The sequence below is a fragment of the Diadema antillarum genome, unplaced genomic scaffold (genome assembly GCF_040938485.1).
Source record: "Diadema antillarum isolate AM-2024a unplaced genomic scaffold, OU_Dant_1.0 seq00001253_RagTag, whole genome shotgun sequence".
In the NCBI taxonomy this organism is placed as follows: domain Eukaryota; kingdom Metazoa; phylum Echinodermata; class Echinoidea; order Diadematoida; family Diadematidae; genus Diadema; species Diadema antillarum.
Genome location: NW_027272039.1, coordinates 261,071 through 285,430, shown reverse-complemented (window position 1 = coordinate 285,430; position 24,360 = coordinate 261,071). Strand labels below are relative to the sequence as shown.

General features: G+C 38.4%; 1 protein-coding gene across 1 annotated transcript in view; it reads right to left on the bottom strand.

The window, feature by feature from the left end:
* Window positions 1-24,360, bottom strand: part of LOC139745330 (protein Wnt-9a-like) — a 69,420-nt gene that overhangs the window by 23,309 nt on the left and 21,751 nt on the right. Inside the window, exon 2 of the mRNA XM_071655729.1 lies at window positions 8,999-9,225. Within this exon, the coding sequence (XP_071511830.1) occupies window positions 8,999-9,225 (227 nt within the window). The remainder of the gene's footprint in view (window positions 1-8,998; window positions 9,226-24,360) is intronic.

Sequence of the window (24,360 nt, the reverse complement as noted above, 5' to 3'; positions counted from 1 at the left end):
AGACATGTTGTTTTTGATTTGTCTGAATAAGTACAATACAATACAATACAACATCCAAAGCCAGTAGAAATTTTGTCCAATTTCCCTCCTGCAAATGCGCAAGCCTCTAATGATGAAAGGAAAACGATAAATAAAACCACGGATACCGCAGCTTTCCTTAGTTATTTTTTGTTTGTCTTTGTCACGAACATTACGCACTGTATATTTGCACTTCTTGGTCCTGCGATGATTTCCTGAGAATTTCAGGACACCAAGGAGTAATAGAGAACATTCAGTGAGAAGGGATTATTTTTGAGATTCTTTCATGTGAAGACAGGCATACATCAAAGGGAAATTGATGAAGACATTATGAGGGGACCCTGTAATTGGTTGCTCAGCGTTTTATGGGTTTCCATAGATTTGAAGCTGATGGATGGGACAGCCGAAACCCCTCACTGACTCAACTACATGAGCAAAGAAGGAAGATCAAAAGTTACGGAGGACAAAGGGGGGGGGGGATTAGTCAAGAAAATCTTCGTACAATTTATCCATATTTACTCGAGCATCTAAGAAATTTTCGACGAGAAGAATATAAAGTGACTGTTTTGGCAGTGCTATTATCTAAAAGGGAACACTTTCTGTCACTATAAGGATGAACCTTGTCCATTCGTTAAAATGTCATGTTTGCCCATATACCAGCTCCTGTGGATCTTTAGTGACCACTTCGCTTGACCACCAGATAAACGAAGGGAAATCTCCAAGAGTGGGCACTGAGTGTTAAGTTGAATATGATATTCAGACCACGCGAGGGAAAAATCTGTGCCCCGTTTTATCAAAAGATATAATCGATTATAAATTTTCCCTACCACACAGGCTGCCATAGACTTATGAAAGAAATCATTAACTCTTCATAAAGGACCCAAATGTTCTACCGATTTTCTATCTGCTTTGCCTTGTTTTGTTTTAAGTTTATACATAACCATTTTGTACATACGTTTTTTATCATTCAATAAAAAGTAAAAACAGAGTGATGACCTATCTCCGCGGAATGCGCGCAAATACGAGAAATTAGAATGATAGTCATACAGCTTTACGTTGAACTCAACCTGATGTGTCTGGGACCAATGCAGAATCTAACCAAGGAGCCACATAGCTACATAGTCCATCTAACCTAGGCTACCATCAAACGGAAATGCGCTTTGCAATGACCCAGCCCCGTAACTTTGAGGAGCGTTGAGCGACGTGTGTGTCATCGAAAAGTACATTTCTCTTTTGCAGCTGACGTCCCGTCGGGAAAAGAGAGAAGGTATATGGTTTGGCCACATGTCAACGACAGAAGTCTTCGTTCAAGGTTGATCCGGCAAGTGGGTTCTTGAACCCAAGTTTGAAGTGTTTCGCTGGTACGACCTGATGGATGCTTTCCGCTTTTGTGGGTCTTACAGCTCCTATAATAATATGTGGCTCCTGGCCCGGCTCAAGATCACGTACATGCCATGTACGACATTTACTTTTACAGCCTCTTCTTCTTTATCGCGGGGTATCCGTTGAAATCACATAAAACGTAACAATAGTAAATGATGCAGTTTGCAAAGTTTTCGTTAATATTGGAATAGTCATTGAACTTACGACTGGACATTTTGATATTATCACTCGCATAAAGGTACCAAAGTAACGGATTCAACTCGAAGACAATCCACGACGTCCCATCGATATCAAAAAATATCACCAGAGGCACAATATCCCGTTCCTCTTTACTTGCTCCTGAACCGGAGAAAACAGGTAGATTGTTGTATTACGCTGCATTTTGACGTTTTAGTTCTGTCTCCTGAATATTTGGGTATTACAGCCGACTCACGTTATAACGAAGTCCTCGGAACCAGTAATTTTATTTCGTTATAACAAATAAACAGAAAAAAATAATGCGGATAATGTTTGAGCTTTAATTTCTTCGTTGTAAACGGAATTTCGCTATAACCGCGTTTTTTTTTTATACATCATAACTGTGTTTATTGTAACGGGAGTGCACTGTAAACATATATTCGTTATGAGTAACTTTGGATACCAGAAATTTAGATCACTGCTGGAATAAAAGAAAAAAAATCCCAAACAAACATACACTATTGCTATGTTCTTCGTGATTATGAGCCAATATTCATTTATTCACTTATCTATTTATCTATTTTTTTTTTTGCAGGAGGTTATAGTTAGCTCGTTCCGGCAGCCCACAAAAAATGAAAAAGAAAGGGAAAAGAGAGAGAGAGAGAAAATCACCAAAAGATTATCTAATCTTTCACATCCAAATTAACACGTCCCTGGTCTCTATTTATATTTGGCGGGTCTTAGGTCTTCAATAACAGACAAAATGATTAAAAAAAGCCACGTTCGAACCCAAAAATACCATCTACCAATAATCCAAGTATAAAGACTAAAAATGTGAAACAGGGAGTGTGCTCAAAATGAAGGTTACAACCTTTAAATTTTGGTAAATATTTTGACTACTCCCGAGACGTCGGCACAGAGGGACCGCCGAGAGCTTGGACGTGAAATGAAGAGGAGCGGTCTCCCATAATTCCCATCCTCCTTCGAGCAGGGGTGCGAGCATAGATGAAGACAAGCCGGCATCTTGTGGCAGATTCCGTCTGCCATTGGCGGGGGATCTGATCCGGAAACCTGCGCCTAAGTGGAACGGGAATCCCCCCTTAAGCCCGATACTTACGTCAATTACCCCGGGATCCGAGTGAAATAGGCAGAATTGTTACCGATCCCACGCATCATTAAAGGGACGACCTTAAAGTGGGTGGGGTCTAATAGACAGGAGTAGTATGGTGAACAATTCGATTGCCCATAATCACCACTAATATTGCTCTCATCCACTCTCCCGCACCATATCTCTCTATCTCTGAAAATATGAAGAGTCTGGTCGCAAAACGACTTAAAGGACAAGTCCACCTTCATATACATAAGGATTGAGAGAATGCAGCAATATTAGTAGAACACATCAGTGAAAGTTTGAGGAAAATTGGACAATCCGTTCAAAAGTTACGAATATTTTAAGTATCTGCGCAGTCACTGCTGGAAGAGAAGACTACTACAGTGTATGATGTCACATGCGTGCAACTATATGAGGAAAATAAAAAGAGAATTTCACAAAACTTTACTTTTTGAATAAAATGCACATTTCTTCGACTTGACGTATGTTAAGGGTAATACTATTCCCCCTGCCTTCTGAAAGAGAGAAGTCGAGTGTTCTTTTGTTATGCGAGAAAAATGGAAATAATATTATGTTGAATTTTCTTTATTCTTTCTTTATATCGTTATACTCATGTGACATCACAAGCTATAATAGTCTTTTCATCCAGCCGTGACTGAGCAGAAACTTCAAAAATTCATAACTTTTTAACGGATTGTCCGATTTTGCTCAAACTCTCACAGATGTGTTCTACCAATATTGGTGCATTCACTCAACCCACATGTCTTTGAAGGTGAACTTGTCCTTTAACTTCATTCTTGTAAAAAGATATTCACAAATAAATCAGACATGAAGACATGGGATATTTTCATTCGCGATTTCAAGAATATTTCTTGTTAAGCGACAGTAACAGGCGAGGTATCACTGGAAAGATTTTATTTGCTTTATAAATCTGATTATGGGCTCACTTGAAAACGTTTAACATAAAAATGGTGTTTAACCCGTTTTACTATACTATTGATAATCAGATCTGTCGAGTCCAACAATGTCCAGTCTGACTGTTCTGTTCGATTACAGCTCTTTTGATCACAGCCCCTTATTTCAACCCTGAAATAAAGTAGAGAGTCCCTACAACAATTAAAGAGGAAATCCACCCCCGAATGAAATAAACTTCAAAAGAAAGAGAAAACTATTCCCTGCAGAATGATACAAAAATGACAAGATCGGAGAAGAAATAAGATGACATTTTGAAATTTCACATTTTTGGAAAACATTTCTTGACCAGTCCTTATGAATATTCAAATGAGCGAGTTGATGATGTCGTTTCCTCACAATTTTCATGTATGTTATGTATGTTATAAGTGAAATTCGGAAAAAATATATTTTTTAGCTCATACAAGTAAAAGAATGTTCCCATACCGAGATAATCATTATATCAGAGGTAACCTTTATTTTTTGTTTTGGGTGGTTTAAAGGCATGTTTTATATTCATACAGTTGAAATACGAGATTTTAGTCTTACTGTGAAGAAATTGTGAGAGCATTACATCGTCTACTTGCTGATTTGAATATTCGTGACGACTGGTCAAAAATTAGGTGTCTACCGAAAATCTGTGAAATTTTACAATGTCATAACTTCTTCATTTCCTACGCGATTTTCATCACTTTTGCACTGTTCTGCAGGGATTTTTTTTCTTTTTTTCTTATGAGATTAATAAAATGTTGGGGTGGATTTCTTCTTTAGAAACTAATATTTAGATTTCAGATTCGGAACTGTTCGGAAGTCTCAGTATTCCCAAAAGCTGTCAATGAGGTATCAAGTCGATATGGTTCTGCCACTCCTACCTGGACAACTTCAGATCAACTTCAGAACGGAAAGAAGAGGAAGTTGTGATATACTAGCTTTTTCTTCATAGGGACCCAGTAGAAGGAGACGGGCGATGTGCGTTATTTCAAAAGTTCGTTTATCCGAAAATGAAATAAGGTTCGTTATTCCCAGGGTTCGTTATTTCGAAACACATAAATTCCGTATACCTTGATATTTGTTAATCCAAAAGAAAAAATGTTCATAAAAGGAGACCTCCGGATGATTTTATGATTTTCACATTTGAACAATCATAAATCAATTATACTGAGTGCTGCAGAGTTTCAGGATTTATAATGATTAGGAGGAAGAATAAGAATGTTTTCAAAATGTGTAAAAAAATGCGATGAACAAGGATGATGACATGTCAGCCTCACCATAAGAATGCACGAGTTGGGCTCAAGAGAGCAGAACAAAAGACACAGGTGAACCTGCAATGGGAATTACACTGCTACATTTCTGAAATATGTGAGACTCCTATGTCATCATCCTTGTTCAGTGTAATTTGCTTAAGGTTTTTCAAAGTATTTTTCTCTCTACTCAAGGACCACATAAATTCCACAAATCTACACATGGATCTGTCGATTTATGTACTACAATGTCATAATGTGAAATTATGAAAATCGTCTGGAATGCCCCTTTAATCATAATACTTTGTGGTGTTTTATCTCAAGGTTCGTTATTTTGACATTTCATAATTCAGAAAATGATTGAAGGTAAATAAATATTTTAATAAAAGAAAGTAGCCGGAGATACAGGATTGACGTTTAAATGCGAATCGTTTCTAATCCACGATTTCTTACAGAGCAGGAAGAGATTGCCAGTCACGGTTTTTCTTACCATCACTAGTCAAAACCTCCAATGAAAAGACGAATAGAAAAGGAAAATACTGAAGTGATTTTCATCATGCAAGGATATCGTTACTACCATTAATGATTGTACTCTTTCTACTGCGATACTGAGGCAACGACGTTCACGTCGATTGTAATAGTAACGATAATGATTGTGTTGATCATAGTGACAATTTAGTTACGTAATCTGTTACGTAATCAAGTATTTCCTAAGAATCCTTTGAGTGGTTCACAGTATAAAAACTTGCTTTTTAGTGGACCTTTCAATTCTTTTCTTCACTAGACATAACTTTGTATTTCGTCAGTTTGCATGTATATCTTTATCTGTAAACTATCATTTATCATTTGCGCAGGTGAATGTATGCCTATGATTTAATTCCTGATTTATTCCATATTATGTTTTGTTGGAAGAAGAAGAATGAAAATAAATAAATTGAATTGAATTGAATTGAATTGAATTGAATTGAATTGAATTGATGAAATGCAAAGTTTTGGTTCATCACGACGTCTTATGATGACACTTGTTAACCTTGAATTGTGTCTGTTGCAGAAGGTAGCATACACTAGTATAAAGAAGAACAAACTAATACATATATTCACATCGCATGACAAACAATAATCATGTGATAGCTTCTGATTATGACGGGTAGGTCCTGCTAGTTTCGCCATAGGGCGGGAAGGCGCTGTAAAGGCGAACATCAAACCTTTAATAACTCATCTTTGTTACAGACAGCACAGTTGGCACATGACAGAACTAGACGGGGGGGGGGGGGGGGGGGAACCCGAGCACCAGGCCTGCCTTCAAAAAACCAAATCCTTAAATTGTGGGTGGAGATTAGGCAGTTCTACAAGATCATCCTTGGTAAAGCCCTTAATCCATCTGCCATTTTTAGGGCAGTGACATTCAACAAATGGAACTCCGAGAATGCGTGCGGGACAGCTGGTAGAGAACGGAATGTACGCGGGTGCGTGCGTGGCTGTTCCACTTTTTCTCGGAGTGCGTTTTCTTTCTTTCTTTTTTTTACTCCTCAACTTTTTTGCTGAAATTTGAAGTGGGATGACAAAACTTTCAGGCTTTTGGGCTTGACTGTTTATCAAGGTGAACTTCCAAGGACAGCCAAGAAGAACGTGAGGGAAGTATGTAACCGGTATGTTGGCGAGGAAACAGTTATAGAGGATGCTGTCAACGAGAACAAATTCCGCTTTAAAGGCCCCCTGACATCCAATTTCGGTGGCTGATGTGAATGGGTCTTCAAGTAACAAATGTAGTAACTGTTTGTTTGAAATATGTATCAAATGTTTTTCACCATTTATTTTTTTCATTATTTTGCAACTACTGAGCTCCACCCCTCATAAATATTAATTGGCTTTCATCAGAGATGACATCATCAGTAAAGTCAGCTGAAATCAACATAGCAGTCTCTATACCCAATAATATTATGCACCTTGAAAAACCAGGTGCGTCAGCTCACAATGCAAGACGGTTTTGTATAATACAATTCCTTATCTTTTCTTGCCATACTCAAACTCCTGGAACATTTCCCACATGATATACGACTATAATCATCTGAGATATAATATGTCCTATGACACCTGCTATTGTAAATTTGTGCATCAGTCAAGGTAAGGTGCATACCATTAAGCATTGCGATGCTTATTACGGCTGAATTTCTTCTTGTTGACGTCACAATAGGCAAGAGAGTTTGGTATCAAGGGTGGAGCTTAGAGGGTATAAAAAAAAACGCCCAACAACATCAGCCGAGAATTGAATTATATATATATATATATATATATATATATATATATATATATATATATATTATATATGTATATAATTATATATATATATATATATATAAATCTGGTAAACATTTTGGTGAAACAGTTCCAGAATATGCGATGGGTAGATCCCTCTTCACATTAGAGGAAGTGACCACATAATTAACGCCAGGGGACCTGTAAGGGGGGGGGGGGGGAATCAGATAGTATCACATAGTGTGCGAAGCTCAGACTCTTTCATTCTAGGTCTATACATATCCGAGCAACTGAATGAAAAAAATACCAACTCTCTGAATGAAGGGTACTATTCATACCAGTCTGAATTCACTCTCCTTGCATTAAATTAAAGTAATGAGTCATGCAGTATCGTTATTACATTGCTATTTGATAACTGGGACCAACAACCGATGTGTTGGCTCAGTGAGTAGAGCGGCTGCCCTCACAATCGGGAGGTCGTGGGTTCAAACCCCGGCCGCGTCATACCAAAAGACGTTAAAAGATGGGAGTTGCTGCTACCTGTTTGCCGTTCAACAGTTGAAAAGGTTAGAGCAACGTCGATCTGGCGCTGCTCAGTGGCTGCCGGGCCCACGATCAATTGGGCAAAAAGAATTTCCATTCTCGGACAATAAAATTTGGAGTTTATATCCAAAACAATTATTATTATATCCAAAACAAATAGCACAGTCACCAGTGGTTGGTCTCCTACAAATACCTGATGGGTTAACCGTGATCTCATTTAGGCATTAGAACAAATATGTGGCCTACTTACACCTTACAGGAAAGTTATGCAATGAACTAGGTTATACATACCTTAGGCATATCACCTATTGTATAACACCTGTAAACTGCAACCATTAATACAATAATTATGAAGAATGAAATTAACAGAATTTAGTAAGGAAAAGCATAACTTTTGCAGTCGCGTTGACTTACATCAGACAGGTAGGCCCATACCTCGTGCTTTTCAAAAGTAAACCCCCAAACATTCACACATTGGCCCACAGACAATTAAGTACATGCAACTATACACTCGAGACGCCAGCTAGGTAAAATTGGTACAAGTGTAGGCCTATATACCTCAATTTTCTTACCCCCCCCCCCCCCAATTCTTACTCCTCGGTCATTCTACCCTTTTGCAAATCCATGCACATAAAAATGTCACAAGAGTATTGATCACTGTTTCACAACCCATTAAAAATCATACACAATGTTGTAAATGGTCGCCAGTTCGGCGTTAGCGAAATATGTACATGATGTCTAATATCTTTGTTAGATGTAGAATTGTTTGGCAACATGAGGACCCAAAAAATTCATTTTAGACTGGAAACGAAAGCAGAGGGGAAAAAAAGGAAATGTAAGAAAAAGAAACGAATTTAAAGTAACATCTCAGAGATAATTCTAATAGTTTCGTTCGATTTGTTATCTGTCACACTGACAAACGAGAGATAAAAACCCAAAACATTCACGTGGATAGAATGAATGTAGCAATATTAATATACTTAATATTTGGTGCAGCCATTGCTGGATGAGAAGACTAAGAACAAAATATAGAGAATATAAGAATATGCAACAACATTTCTTTTTTTTTAACTGAAAAGTAAAAAATTCCCATTACTTGTTACTGTCCTGATTATGTTAAAAATAATATTATTCCCCCTACTTTCTGAAAGAGGGAAGTCAAGTGCTCTTTCAATATATGCTAGAAAATAGTAAATGAATTTGAATGCAATTAGGGCTCATCCTCAACTAAGTCTTTGGTTTCCAAAGATGCGAGTTCACTCCATTAAGAGTTCACAATGTTTTCGCCTGGTATTCAAAGAGTTAATCAATTACTCACCTTCCTTGAGTATGTTGTATCTGTGTGCGTCACTCGACATACTGCAGTTCCACCGCTCGTGCTTGAACTGCGACCGACACTCGGACAGGCTGAGACGGAAAGCGTCCAGAAGCACCGCCGCCATTTCGCTGTCCCTATTGCACAGTTTCTGCTGTCTCTTAGTCAGGAATAAACTCTTGCAATCTCTGCCCATTCTGTCCAGCGAAATCCGATTCGAACTTGCTAATCTGCAGCGACCGGCATCCAAATACGGAGGGAATAAGAACAGCAACAAAGTTACAAAATGAGAGTGGCACAATGCGACAAACAAACACAGCTAATTTTCTTGAAAGACAGTAAGTGATAGATAAGCGTACTCTATTGACTTATTACTTATTTACCATTTGATGCAAGCAATGGCAAATGTCTCATTACATACAATTTACACGTATATGATATGTTAAATATATACATGGAGTGTTGAACAAAATGAAAGACATTTGATCACTACATTATTTAGCATTATACGAAGTCATTGAATATGTCAACACTTTTCAGTTCAGTTCAGTTCAGTTCAGTTTTTATTTCTGCATTTCAAAATCAATACAAATCAACAAATCAACAAAATACTTACATAGTCATTTACACAGCTAATATTCGTAACGTTTGGATCTTACATACATTTTCTTTTCTTTTTTTTCAAGAACGAATATCATATATGAAAGGAAGCAATAGGAAATGATAAAAATGAAATGCAGGGGACCATCATCATAAGCTAAGCTTGACGAGGATGATGGCCCCAGGTAAAGAGATACATAAAGAAAATCTTGCCACTCACTGAGTGGGGGGTAATTGTGCGATGGGCTCAACGAAGAGATACATAAAGAAAATCTTGCCACTCACTGAGTGATATCCTTACGGAGTTTTTTTTTTCTTTTTATGATGCAACAAAAATCGAAACACGACTGATTATGTGCAGTAAAGATTCAAAAATATAGGCCTACGTCATGTAATATGCAGCCAGCTGAAAATACAGTAAGCTGGTAAGAAAATAATAGTGGATACTGCTTATGGATGTCATTCTACTCAACTGTATTAGCAGAACAAAACTGACCTGACGAGGGGTTAGAAAAAAGGAAAAGTGGTTTTTAACGAAATCATTGTGCTATGTATACATGCGAAACATAAAGATGTGATATTGCATTTTATTTTGTACATTCTTGATGTGTTCATTTAGACGGAGAATAGGTGCATCAAATGCATATGATATTTTTATTATCATTCTGTGAGTAATGAATGCTTGAAAGCAATGGCTAAGAATCTACATCGCATCTCATTTCAAAACATTGAGACTAACAAAAGGTCCATCGCGAGATACAAGTAAATGGCTCATTTCCCCACTGTCATAGTCAAGGGATGTCTAAACTATATGCTGCCGTGTTCAAAACAATCGTTCGCATGGACATTCGTGCGTTATTGGACCTTTATATCAATATTGGGGGAATATTTTAATCACGCAGTCAACTATGTTTCTGATGGGGCCCCGAGATTTACGAGGTTTATTGGATACCCCCTTGTAGGGAGCTTTTATAGCCGGCGTGGTTTACGACCGTCAATTTGCTTGATGGGAAAATAGCGCAAGGAAATTTGAGCGGGAGATCAATTTCAAGTTCAGAGACCGACTGACAGGGATATATATGCCAGTCTTGAATTTCAGACTTCAATTCAGTAACATCAGCAAGTCCACTTGAAGTTTCACAGACGTGATGTGATTTTCATGACGGAAAGAACATTATTTCGTGAATCGTTACCACTTTAGGGTCTGCCAAAGCCGAGACCAAACTGTTGCCCTGTTGCTGAAATAATATCATGAACAGAGAATTTACCGGGTCCTTGATTGATTATTTCCCTTCTAACAATGTTTAATAATTTGATGTTCTAGTATAGGATTCTTGGTGAAGTCATGGCTGCTGTTTCTGTTCAAGTTTTTGTTATTCCCTGTTGTAATATCTTTTTCCTCGGTAATTAAGAGCACAACGCTAGCATGAGCTACACGCACTGCCAGTAATGATAATATATCGTTTTGGATTTTGTTGTAATTTTATGAATTTGAAGATTTCTGTTTTTAATGTCAATAGTTTTGATGTTTGTGTGCATGTAAAATAGTCGTTGACGGTCTCGGGAAGTGAGACTATTTTAAGGAGCTAGAGAAAGTGGTAGAAAGTGGAGAAGTAGAGCGTAACAGAATACACGAACGCAACACGGCCAAACAATCGGAGCCCCCCTGGTATCAAAAGAGGTAGACGCAGTCATATACGGATTCATTACGTATCTCCTTTTCAGTCGCAATTTCAGATACCATTTCATATACAACTCCTAAGTCACTTTCCATTGGTGGTGGACCGATACCGACACCTGTAATGTTATTACGGGGACTTTGGCAAGAGTGGATTTTGACCTGCTCGAGGGGTAGGCATTCTTACGGACACAATCACATCACGGTAATTCTTGCAATTTGACGTGTTTTCAATAGCGCGTGTATTAGGGTCGGTGGCTTTGCTGCTGGTGGCATTGAGTTTCGGCGCACCCCGCACGCCAGTTCTTTGAAGATCCCTGCGAATGACAGCCAGAAATTGGTTCGTCAGTCGAGCGCAGGTAGCAGAGAAAACAAAATGGCATAAGATCGCCTGAAATGAACCAGTTATTTTCAAATTAAAAGCAAGAAAAACATTAAAACTATGTTTGAATGCATATATGACACAATGAAAAGTAAAAAAAGGAGATGATGGTGTAAGGTTCGTCAACATTACTGAGAGAGCCATTATATCCAAGGCGGGACGCTGAAGATTTCGAACACGCTAGAGGAATTAGCAATAGTGAAGGGAGAAGTTTGTCTTTCTGAGACTTCTTTCTATCATTAACAAGGAGACTGGGGTAGAGATCGATACCACCTTTGTGAAATGGTGTCCTTTGTGTCCACAACATATCAAACTAAGATATTAAGAAAAGGTTTCATTTTGTTCATTTCAGTTTTTCAGAATAATATTCTATGTTCTTCCATCTGTGCATCTGAACATCTATCCAGCGATACCTATACGATATCTATTTGTCCATCTCTTAATTGTTTGCGTTTATAACTTTCACATCACTATTTTGATTTTCAAAAGACAGTATCTATCATCTAGGTATGTACGCATCTCCTCTGTGAGATAGGCCTTTGTACTGCAATTGCCATAAATCCCTCACAAATTGATTACCTGTACGTCATTTCATAAGTACAAGTATTTCGTGCATGTACAGATGTACATCTCACAAGTGTATTTATGCCACTTGAAGAAGCTGTACCACTACATGTTTCATATATGTCTGATTCCTTTCCCCAACCTTTTTACATATCTTTTATCTTTTTTATATATATTTTATCTAGGAATTGTCTTAATCTCTCCCTCTATCTCTTTGTCGTGTCTTTGTACTTCCTTGTCACTGTTTATGTCACAATATGTCATCATATTGTCCCATCTGCTCTGAATTTGTCATCTTGCGTTGTGGGCTATATTCATTACGGAAGTTTATTCCTTATCCATTCACTTTAATTTCTTTAAAGGACCTGTACATTACAATCACCGTTTTGAAGTGAGTCCCTCCATTTCTTTTGATAAACATGTTTCAAACTGACCTTTCATCGTTTTATGGCAAGCATTTGTTTTGAAGAGTCATAATCATTGAAATGATTTCACTGTATATCGTCATCTCATTCGCGCAACTGGTTTTATTTGTGCTATGTTGGAGGAGAAATGAATCAATTTGAAATTTGGAATTGAAATTGAATTGAAATTGTACAAACCAAGAACAGTATACAATGTCTTCAAAACCACAGACTATGGTATTATGTGACGATCAGAGCAATGCAAGTGAGAAGAATCTATCTCTCATGCATGCATATAGGTATAATCCACTCCTTAAATGATAGTTAAGTACAAACGAGGTCCCGGAAATGCATCACCTTCGTGGTTGTCCAGACCCACTTCCGACCAGTTGTTCCTCGCGTTTCGGATTGATATGCAAGCCGTGCTTCAAATTCCCTCCCTCCTTACACTCATCGATCCCCTCTCAGCCTTGTCAGCGATTCCTGGAAGCAGCCTCGTTCGCTTATTTCTTAGCGCATTTACAAGTCGGGTTTATGATGTAGGCCTACTTATTTGTGCATTATTGTGGCGTTTTGTGTGTGTGTGTGTGTCCTTTTCTTGGCCCCATTTCCGCAATAACAGGCAATCCAATACACATTTTGAAATAATCTCGTAGTCTTTTCCCTTACAAATGGAGTATTCTAAATATTACGTCTAAGACAATGTATTTGTGTATAATGTGGATTATACTTTATCCGGAAAATTGATGGAAAAACAACAAAAGTAGTTTAATAAACACTGTCAGTTGCGGTTAATGAGCGGGGGATCCTCTTAAAAATGCGTCTTTAAAGTTAGATGGACTTTATGTTACACATTCAAAATGTACTGGAAATCTAGAGTACAGAAACCATACAGGCCTAGTCTTTTCTCAAGGACTTCTGATCGGGCTGGACCCCCTTGCGAATACATGTAGTATGATTAAAGTGTGCAAGTTGATTTTTTTTTTAAAATTGAAACAAGAAAGACATAAAATCTTCCGTGTTTCTTATGGAATTTTTTGTTTTCAACACGAGTGTCTGTAGACAATAACTTCCCGGAGTGTGAGACCAGCACAGTAAGTCATCTAATATGTACAATGGTTTCTTCGTCTTACATGCACTGTGACGTCACTCAAATCGTATGTGCCTACTAGATTGTGTCGGGCATGAAAAACTAATCTGAGATTATTTTTTTTTCTCTCTATCTCTCTCTCAAGAGAAGAAACCATTTCTTGATGACCACTTCAGAGAGACCACAGATCGGAAGAAATGTGTGCATTCCAGCAAAAAAACAAGAACTTCAGTTCTTGGTGCAAACCAAAAGAAGTATACTAACGAATACGAATATATACGAACGAACGAACGCACGAACGAATGCATGAAGACTATTCAGCGAGGTTATCTAAAGTGTCCCTTTAATTGCCCATTTTCCCAGAATTTCAGCGATTGCATTATTTTGTGCGTTCATCCTTTTCTTCTGATTAGCTGCTAATTTGAGATGATCTTCTTTGAAAATTAATGTTTATTTATTTTGTGTTACTGTCGATGCTCACTTTTAGGTAAATTTCTGCCATTTACAGTCAACTGATGCAAAATTACTAAGCTATATGACTGCGTCATTGTTCAAATTCTTCTCTCTGTATACTTAAAGGCATAATTTATCTTGCACATGAAACAAAAACCCAACATTAGTGCTTCAAAATAGTTCTAACATGTGAGTTAGGGATATAAACAACCAATGTAAAAATTTGAATCATTATAATTGATATTAAGTATTGTTAAATATACAAAATGTGAACAATAGTCATAATAAAAATGTTTCCAGACTAAACTGTCTACAGTTATGGTTTATTGAGAAAAACAGTGATATCTCCTTGTATTTTAGGCTTTATTGCGAATTTTTCATATGGTAGGATGTTTTGTGATACAACTGACCTACACATATGCATCAAATGTGATATGTGGAACATTTATTTTTTTTTAAATCACTGCTCCCAAAGGTAACAGAACCTTTAACTCTCCATGGCATCTCTCTCTCTCTCTCTCTCTCTCTCTCTCTCTCTCCTTTTGTTGATATATCTCTATCTCACTTGTATCTCTGGCCCCTGCCTTCCCCCTTCTTGGCTAGACCATCTGTCTGGAGTGCACTTTTTCCAGACGTCTAATGTTGCTAGGTCATTTCACATTAGAAGACACTAAGCCCCTCATTTCAGCACAAAACAATGTGTCGTATTTTGTTTTGATTTGGGGGGTTCTTTTTGTTTTCATAGATATTGTATTCAAGGCCTCTCAGGAAATAGTTACCTTCCTCATCCGGGGCATTTTACCCCTTAATTAGATAAACTAAAGCAACCAACCACCCACCCCCCCCCCAAGAAAAAACAAGCAAACAACAAACAAATCCAAAAACAAACCAAAAAAAAGAACAACAACAAACCACCAAACAAACAAACACGTCACTCATTGGTGTAGTTGGGTAAGTATTTAATGTGTAATAAGTAACATTTAGATATTGAATCAATCGAGTTCTTTACAATGAATTCTTGTCTTTCGAAAGTCTGTGTTTTTATTGAACATTAATGAAATATCTACAAATCCAGCATCATCTAAACAAGATTATAGGTCCTACATTAACAACTATACCAAACCATAATCGAAAGAACTTCGGTCTTGCAAGAATGATTTCAGGCGTTGGTAGGATATCTTTAAAATCATACAAGGGAATCATGCAGGTGAATAGTTCTTGATTGTAAGGACGAAAGTGTGACATTATAGTTGGCACGTAGCAATTTATTAAACTTCCTCAATTTTTTTCTTGTGACATGGCTTTTGCACACAATCTTTGATAGACATGTACAACCTCTTTGTCACCTGCGGTGTTCGATATACTCACTGTCGTTCAACCTGTGTGTTCATCCTGAAATAACAACCTGCCCTGGTGAAACAGGTGTCGGGAGTAGCAATGAGTGTGGCACGAACTTCTCCGACTGATTCATTCCAACTGCCAAAGTCATCATTTTGGTTTTCATTTTTGAGAGTAATGCAGGATCTTACATTAGTGGCGTATTGAGTATAAGACCAAGTTATTGATTTAGGTGTCTGTATAATGAATTCTTCTAGTAATAATTTGCTCGCTGATATCTATTTTGTAACCTTTAGATATAATTAGTATTTATCTTAATACACAAGGTCATTCACCCACCTTCAACTATTTATGTACATATATCTAAATAGCTATCTTGATATTGAATGTATTATGACAAGTTTAGATTTTTAAGGGGTCACGTGATTCCGCTCAACCCTTTATCCAGGACACGGAGCTCAGATCGTCTCTCGTGGCAATTGCGCTTACGCACACCCTTCCGTGGAATTAACTCGGTCACTTTAATTCAGAGTGATGTCACGCTATATCAGAGACGTTGCAATCTTAATACACCGCAACTCCAAATAGCTGTAGATATCTAGGGGTCCCGAATAACCCTGCCACTTCGTTCACTCGATTTGGCAGTATTCCATTGATATATAGGCCTAAGCTCGGTGAACACCGGGACACTCGAGCGGTTACTAAATTGTTTTTAAGGAGAATTGTGCCATCTTAGCATTTTGCTCAGACCGTATTTCGTATCATCCTTTGACACCTTTATTGAGCCATCGTTCATTTCATGCGGCACTTCAACCACAATACAGACATTTGCTTGATACGTTTAAATCTTCTCTGCTGCGTCTATATTTAGCAATGAGACAATCATTCATCTCACTCGATTGATGTTCACCCGCTGATTATAAAGGATGAGGTGCACGCCCCCAGCAAATTTCAAAGTGTCACCCCATACTTTCAGCCCACGCTATCCATCTTTCGCTTCGTGCAGTATTAGTGGACAATGCTCGTAACTAGTTTCGTTATCCCTTAAATTCCTTCCTATTTAGCTAACTCCCCTTTGCACCCTCCGGCTTCCCTTGTTTTCCCCTCCCCTCATCCCTTCTTATTTCCTTCAACAGTCAACCGCCCTTACACTGATGTGCATCTCCTATCCATCCCTATATCATGGCCACCCTCCAAGCACTATTCATACACACTGTTTACATCTCTGTTCACCCAATCACTGGTCACATGTATGCTGGTCACCCCTATATGCACACTGTTACCGTACACCGTTTACCTCTTCACTGTTTACCTCAATAATACACTCACTGTTAATCCCTGCTCGGATCATCTCTACACAGTTCACCCTTCCTATTCTCACCCCTATACACTGATCATCCCTTTATACCCTGTTCACACGTATCCACTGTTCACCTTATACCGTCCATCCTTATACCCTATTCACACTTATCCACTGTTCATCCGTACCCTGTTCACACTTATCCATCACTGTTCATCCTATACTCTGTTCATCCCTGCACTGTTCACCCTTATATCGTTCATCCCTACACCCTGTTTACACGTATCCACTGTTCATCCCTACCCTGTTCATCCTATATCCACTGTTCATCCCTACATTGTTCACCCGTGTACACTGGTTACTCCCACAGCGTTCACTCAAAATATTTTTCACCTACACACCATTTACCCCATATTGTTTGCTTTAACCAAGGAGCTTGTTGTTTGAAGCTCCTTGCTTTCACACTTTCTCTGTACGCTGGTCAAATCACTTTCAGGCGGCATAGTCCGTATAATCGGCGGGCTCCAGTAAACGAGTATGGACAGACGTATTCCGGATATCGGAGCTTCCGGTGGGATGGTGCACGCACTTTTGGAGAGAGTTCAAACTTCATTTGCACACTTTTGGATGACGGTTTTGGCAAAAGCTGGATGATCCATATCACAACACCGAGCTATAAACTGCATGTTGATAGGAAACAAAATGACTAAGAATAAGGTTGCTATGCGATACGACGAAAACTCGCGGAGGTGCAAAAATACGCCATTCACTGTTTCTCTTTGCAAGGTCGCTCATGATGATTATCATACATGGCCGTGTTTATTAAGATCCAGCCAGAACTGCATCATAGCATATAGTCTGGGTGCCAAAGCCACTTTTTGGGCCTAACCTTGTTTTACCGTCCACCCAATGTTTTTTGATGATTTCACCCTATTTCGGGGGTGCTGAATCCGAATCTGGATGATGCAACTCTTGCATCCTTGAGGGTTTTGAGATATTCAAGATGGCCGCCAAAATGGCCGCCAAAACCGGAAATTCCCACGTATTTCCTTCTAAATGGTGAGATATTGAAAACAATTGATGGATTTACCCTATTTCGAGGGTGGTGAATCCGAATCTGGATGATGCAATTCTTGCATCCTTGAGGATTTTGATATGTTCATGATGGCCGCCAAAATGGCCGCCAAAACCGGAAATTCCCACGTATTTCCTTCTAAATAGTGAGATATTGAAAACAAGTGATGGCTTTACCCTATTTCGAGGGTGCTGAATCCGAATCTGGATGATGCAACTCTTGCATCCTTGAGAATTTTGAGATATTCAAGATGGCCGCCAAAATGGCCACCAAAACCGAAAATTCCCACGTATTTCCTTCTAAATGGTGTGAAATTGAACATAATTGATGATTCTCCCTATTTGTAAGGTGCTGAATCCGAATCTGGATGATGCAACTCATGCATCCATGAAGTTTTTGAGATATTCAAGATGGCCGCCAAAATGGCTGTCAAAATGGCCGCCAATTAAAACCGGAAATTCCCATGTATTTCCTTCTGAATGGTGAGAAATTGAAAACAATTGATGGATTTACCCTATTTCTATGGTGTTGAATCCGAGTTTGGATGATGCAAACCTTGCATCCTTGAGGGTGTTGAGATATTCAAGATGGTCACCAAAATGGCCGCCAAAATGGCCGCCAATCAAAACCGGAAATTTCTATGCATTAGCTTTTAAATGGTGAGAAATGGAAAACAGTTGATGGTTTTACCCTATTTCGAGAGTGCTGAATCCGAATCTGGATGATGCACCTCGAGATAGTCAAGATGGCCGCCAAAATGGCCGCCGAAACGGAAACTCCAATGTATTTCCTTCTTATAAATGGTGAGAAATTGATAACAATTGATGGTTTTCGTCATACACAGTGAAACCAGCTCTACTGGATATCTTTGAGTTGGTACGATACAAGTGTGCCAGAAATTAACCCTTCAAGACTACAGATGCGGTTGAATAATTGCAAGATTACACTGTTTCCTCTACATAATATAATGGATAAGTTTTGAACACTAACAATTAATGGACAAGACAGGTTCATCTAAATCATATTGTGATAGTGATGTAGAGAAGTGTACTGAAATTACCCAACATTACCTGCCTTAATCCATGAGCAGTTTTAATCTCTTTATCCATGAACACTCAAATTGGTTATTTGGTGGTTTTGATGACATTGTTGAAGACACGAGTGGGACATTTTTATTGTTATGCTTTAATTTTTTCTTCAATATGATGTAACATTATGTATGTGTATATGTATATATATGTACATATAATCTATTACAAACACACACGAGGGGACGGACAAATCACAGGTAACGCGCCGTGAAAAAAAAAAAAAAACTAAATAAAAATCAAACGACAACATGGAAGGTAATAGTTGATAATCCAGTATTTACGAATACCATAATCGCGCAGAGTGTTTTTGAAATTACCCTTATTGATATCTACTATAGTGGTCGTGGATGCAACCATTTCCAATGACCTAATCAGAATATGCGACAAGTTTCACAAGAATACGAGGCGAGACTCGTAAGAATACAAGACAAGTTTCAACACCAAATACCAACATGCCATAATTTGATTTTACTCTATTGGTAGCCGAAAAGGATTAACTTTACATCTATGGAGCCATATTATTGGCGACCACAAGCATTATTTCATAACAATTATGCATAAAGACATTTTTAGTCGTATCTTTCTTTGCGTTAGTACGTTTCAGTATGATGTCAATATCACTTCTTTTTTTTCCAGTAGGTATTAAAGTTCCGTTTGAGACATATCGGAATATCTCAGTATATTACAATACCATTGTGACAGTCATTTTGACTGTCAATAAATTTTAGCTGATTTGACAAATTCGCTCAACTGAGTTGAATTGAAGAATACGAATTATTGCTTTTCACCCTGCATGGGTTTAATCTCCCGCTTCGCGTTGGAGCACAATACTTCGCCATTTCAGTATAAGAACATGTTAAGGAGTTTCCGTTCATACAGGACATTTATAGATGTCCGAAAACCTTCAAAGACCTTCAGCACCCTCGAAATAGGGTAAGAACATCAATTTATTTTAAAATTTTTACCATTACGAAAAAAATATATTAACATTGGAATTTCTGCCACTTATTTTGGCTGTCATCTTGGACGTCTAAAAACCCTAAAGAATGGACGAATTTCGACAACCATGTTTCGAGGGTGCTGAATAGGGCCTAAAATTTATCAATTTTTGACAGTTATTTTGGCGGTCATCCTGGACATCTCAAAACTCTTAAAAAAGAACACGAAAGTTGCATCAACCAGGTTCGGATTCAGCACCCTCGAAATAGAGTAAAACCGCAAATTGTTTTCAATTTTACACCATTTAGAAGGTAATATAGGGCTTACATGGAAATTTTCGTTTTTGACGGCCATTCAGGGGCCATTCTGGCGGCCATCTTTATTATCTCAAAACCCTTAAGGAAGTAAGAGCTGTATACTGGAGCTTCAAATTCAGCAAACTCAAAATAGTGTAAAGCCACCAACTGTTTTATATCTTACACCATTTAGAAGGAAATACTGGGTCTACATATGAATTTCCGTTTTTCGCGGTCATTTTGGCGACCATCTTTATTATCTCAAAACCCTTAAGGATGCAAGAGTTGTATCCTGAGCTTCGGATTCAGCACACTCAAAATAAGATAAAAACCACCAATTGCTTTCAAATTGTCACCATTTAGAAGGAAATACATGGGAACTTCCGTTTTGGGCGGCCATTTTAACGGCCATATTGAATATCTAAAAATCTTCAACAATGCAGGAGTTGCACCATCTAGATTCTGATTCAGCACCCTCGAAATAGGGTAAAACCATCAATTGTTTTCAACATCTCACCATTTAGAAGAAAATACGTGGGAATTTCCGGTTTTAATTGGCGGCCATTTTGGCGGCCATCTTGAATATCTCTAAAACTTCATGGATGCAAGAGTTGCATCATCCAGATTCGGATTCAGCACCCTCGAAATAGGGTAAAACCATCAATTGTTTTCAACATCTCACCATTTAGAAGAAAATACGTGGGAATTTCAGGTTTTAATTGGCGGCCATTTTGGCGGCCATCTTGAATATCTCTAAATCTTCATGGATGCAAGAGTTGCATCATCCGGATTCGGATTCAGCACCCTCGAAATAGGATAGAACCATCAATTGTTTTTAATTTCTCAACATTTAGAAGGAAATACATGAGAATTTCCGGTTTTAATTGGCGGCCATTTTGGCGGCCATCTTAAATATCTCAAAAACTTCATGGATGCAAGAGTTGCATCATCCAGATTCGGATTCAGCACCTTCCAAATAGGGAGAATCATTAATTCTTTTCAATTTCACACCATTTAGAAAGAAATACGTGGGAATTTTCGGTTTTGGCGGCCATTTTGGCAGCCATCTTGAATATCTCAAAACCCTCAAGGATGCAAGAGTTGCATCATCCAGATTCGGATTCAGCACCCTCGAAATAGGGTAAAACCATCACTTGTTTTCAATATCTCACTATTTAGAAGGAAATACGTGGGAATTTCCGGTTTTGGCGGCCATTTTGGCGGCCATCTTGAATATCTCAAAACCCTCAAGGATGCAAGAGTTGCATCATCCGGATTCGGATTCAGCACCCCCGAAATAGGGTAAAACCATCAAAAAACATTGGGTGGACGGTAAAACAAGGTTCAGCCTCTGGCACCCAGACTAATACGTGGCATAGGTCGTAGTAATCTACGAGTAGTCTATCCATCAGACCGCTGTAACATCCAAAAGTTCTCCAGTGCGTCCACTTTCTCAAAGCTGCACCTAACCCCCAACGTCTCCAATTTCGCTGGAAAATTTCATGGATTTATCAAGTGAAAGGGATGAGGGACCTGATATGGGCAATTTGTTAATAGTTATTGTCATCACACCATACCACTTTCATTTCTTTGTACACACAAGTGTTATAAAATCATACTTAGTGTGTATTTCTAATTCAATTTGACAACTGATAAATTCCATATCCCCTTTTCCCTAGAAGTCAGCACTGCTGGGTTGTAACAACAACAACAACAACAACAACAACAACAACAACAACAACAACAACACACACACAGACGCAGACACACTCAATCATGTGCAAGCTTTGAGTTCTTGTTTTAATCTCGTTGAAAAAAATATAGAATAGGGTTTCAAGGGCAGCTAATAATGAGAACATGATTCATTTATCTGTTTATTGGTTTATATCATATCATTTTCGGGGTTTTGTTTGTTTGGTCGTTTGTTTATGGTCTTCTTTGGCGTAAAGGATTTACCCGAAAATCGTTCAATATCAAATTGATATGCATACCTATTTGCATAAGGTGATGATAATTATCATATCCATCCAACTCTTCTGCAGGTTTGTGGATCAAGACTGTTAAAAATTTTATTCCTCTCTGTCAGTGTTAAAGGGACATTCCAGATGATTTTTATAATTTCACAGTCATGTAGTACATAAATCGACAGCTCTATATAGATTTGTGGAATTTATTGTGGTCCTTGAGCAGAGAAACAAGACTGAAAAATCTTAAACAAATTATACTGAACAGTGTTGATGACATAGGAGCCTCAAATATTTCAGAAATGTAGCAGTGTAATTCCATTACAATACCACTTGTTTAACAAGTCCACCTGTGTATAATCTATGCATGCCTTCTTCTTTTGTTCTGCTTCCTTGAGCCCCAACTCATGCATTCTTCTGGTGACGCTGCCATGTCATCATGCTTGTTCATTGCAATTTGCTGTAAATTTTGAAAACGATCTTAATCCTCAACCAATTCACTATAAATTCTGAAACTCTGTACTCGGTATAACTAATTTAAAGTTGTTCAAATGTAAAAGTCTGAAAATCATCCGGAGGTCTCCTTTAAATTCCAGCATTTGAATTTGTCGACGATAAAGCATTGGAAATCTAGAGCAATATGATTAGCAGAATATCATTTGATTAGCAGAATATCATTTCTTCTGCATTTCTGTACAAAGAAGATTTTTTTTTTTTGTGACGATTTGTGGACAAGCGATTGTGAAGACTTGCATAACAATAACACCATCTGTGTTTGTGTTTTTTAAATCTAATTTGCATAATATGAGGCTGTGTCCGATATCATTGTTCTGTATTGGGTTTTTGCTCCTTTACTGTAAGTCGCTTTGAGTGTATATTTAATTAAGATGGTCGTTTTAATTCCTTGTTGCTTGGGAGACAACTCCCCTTTGCACTTCAGTTCACGTCTGCATGCTATCAATTTATACGTGATCAGAAAAAGAAACCATAATGTCATATGATCTGCTCTATCATGTCTGTGGTAAGATATAGGTATATATTCTGCGGTTATGCTATTACCTGGGGTTTCTTTATCATATCTTCCTATTCCGTCTCCCTCAGCCTCTCTGTGGCTACCCCCCCCCCCCTCTCTCTCTCTCTCTCTCTCTCTCTCTCTCTTTCTGGGAGGGGGGGGGGGGTGGGTAATATTCAATCTCAGCGTTTCTTTCAGCATTTTGCCAGAGGCTTTCCAACCAACGTGACCAAAAAAAAATAATTCTCGCCATATACGCCATGATAATATGTTTCTCTCCGTGGTGTTACGTTCCACATCGCACCTGGAAGCCGAATGATGTCGAATCTTTTTTCACCTGTCAGATGAGATAACGTAGGCTTTTCTCTAGCATCTCTTTGTTTCTGTTTAGGGAAAAAAACAACCGTGCATCTCACTGATATGATTGCTAAACGCAAACTTATTAAAGTATTACATTCCCGCCAAAAACCACCCTCGGTGCGACGGCTGACGTGTTTGCGAGGCTAACAAAATTGTATCACTTGCCGATAAAGACTGTTTGCGCATAACATTAAGTCTAAATGGTAACGCACTCGGGTTCCGCCTCGCCTGAAATTATTTCCCCCTACTCTGTGCTAAAGAGAATATAACAAAAAAAAATTCAGGTCCCGTGGCGAAATTATATTCCTTTGAACAGTGCCGACGCTTTATACTGTGTGTGGCCCTTAAGAAACGACGTGCACAAGACGGCTTGGTGCTGAGCTAAGCCCCGCGAGCGTCGGCTGGGATCGACCACAGAATACAGGGGTGAGCCGCAGGAACGGATCAAAATTGTAATTCATCCATATAGAGGCGAAGTCGGTTTAGTTTTGGACAAGAATGAGGGGGGGGGGGGGGCGTGGAAAGAGGTAGACAGCTTGGACAGAGTGTTCGGCTCTGGTGGTCTGTGTAAGTAATAACTACTACAACGAGCATGAAATATATTTCATTCAAAGCGATGCCTAGCTTTCCATGTGATCTGAATATTCATATGACTGGAATAAATATGCAGTCTTCAATGTTTCTTGCTTCCTCAGTACGCCTTCACTTGATCAATTATAGTCAGTTACTCTTCAGATCACTTTAGTTAATCTCCACATCTACTCTTTCGTTTTTTTAATCCCTTTAGAAATATGAACCCCAAGTCAAATCCTCATCACG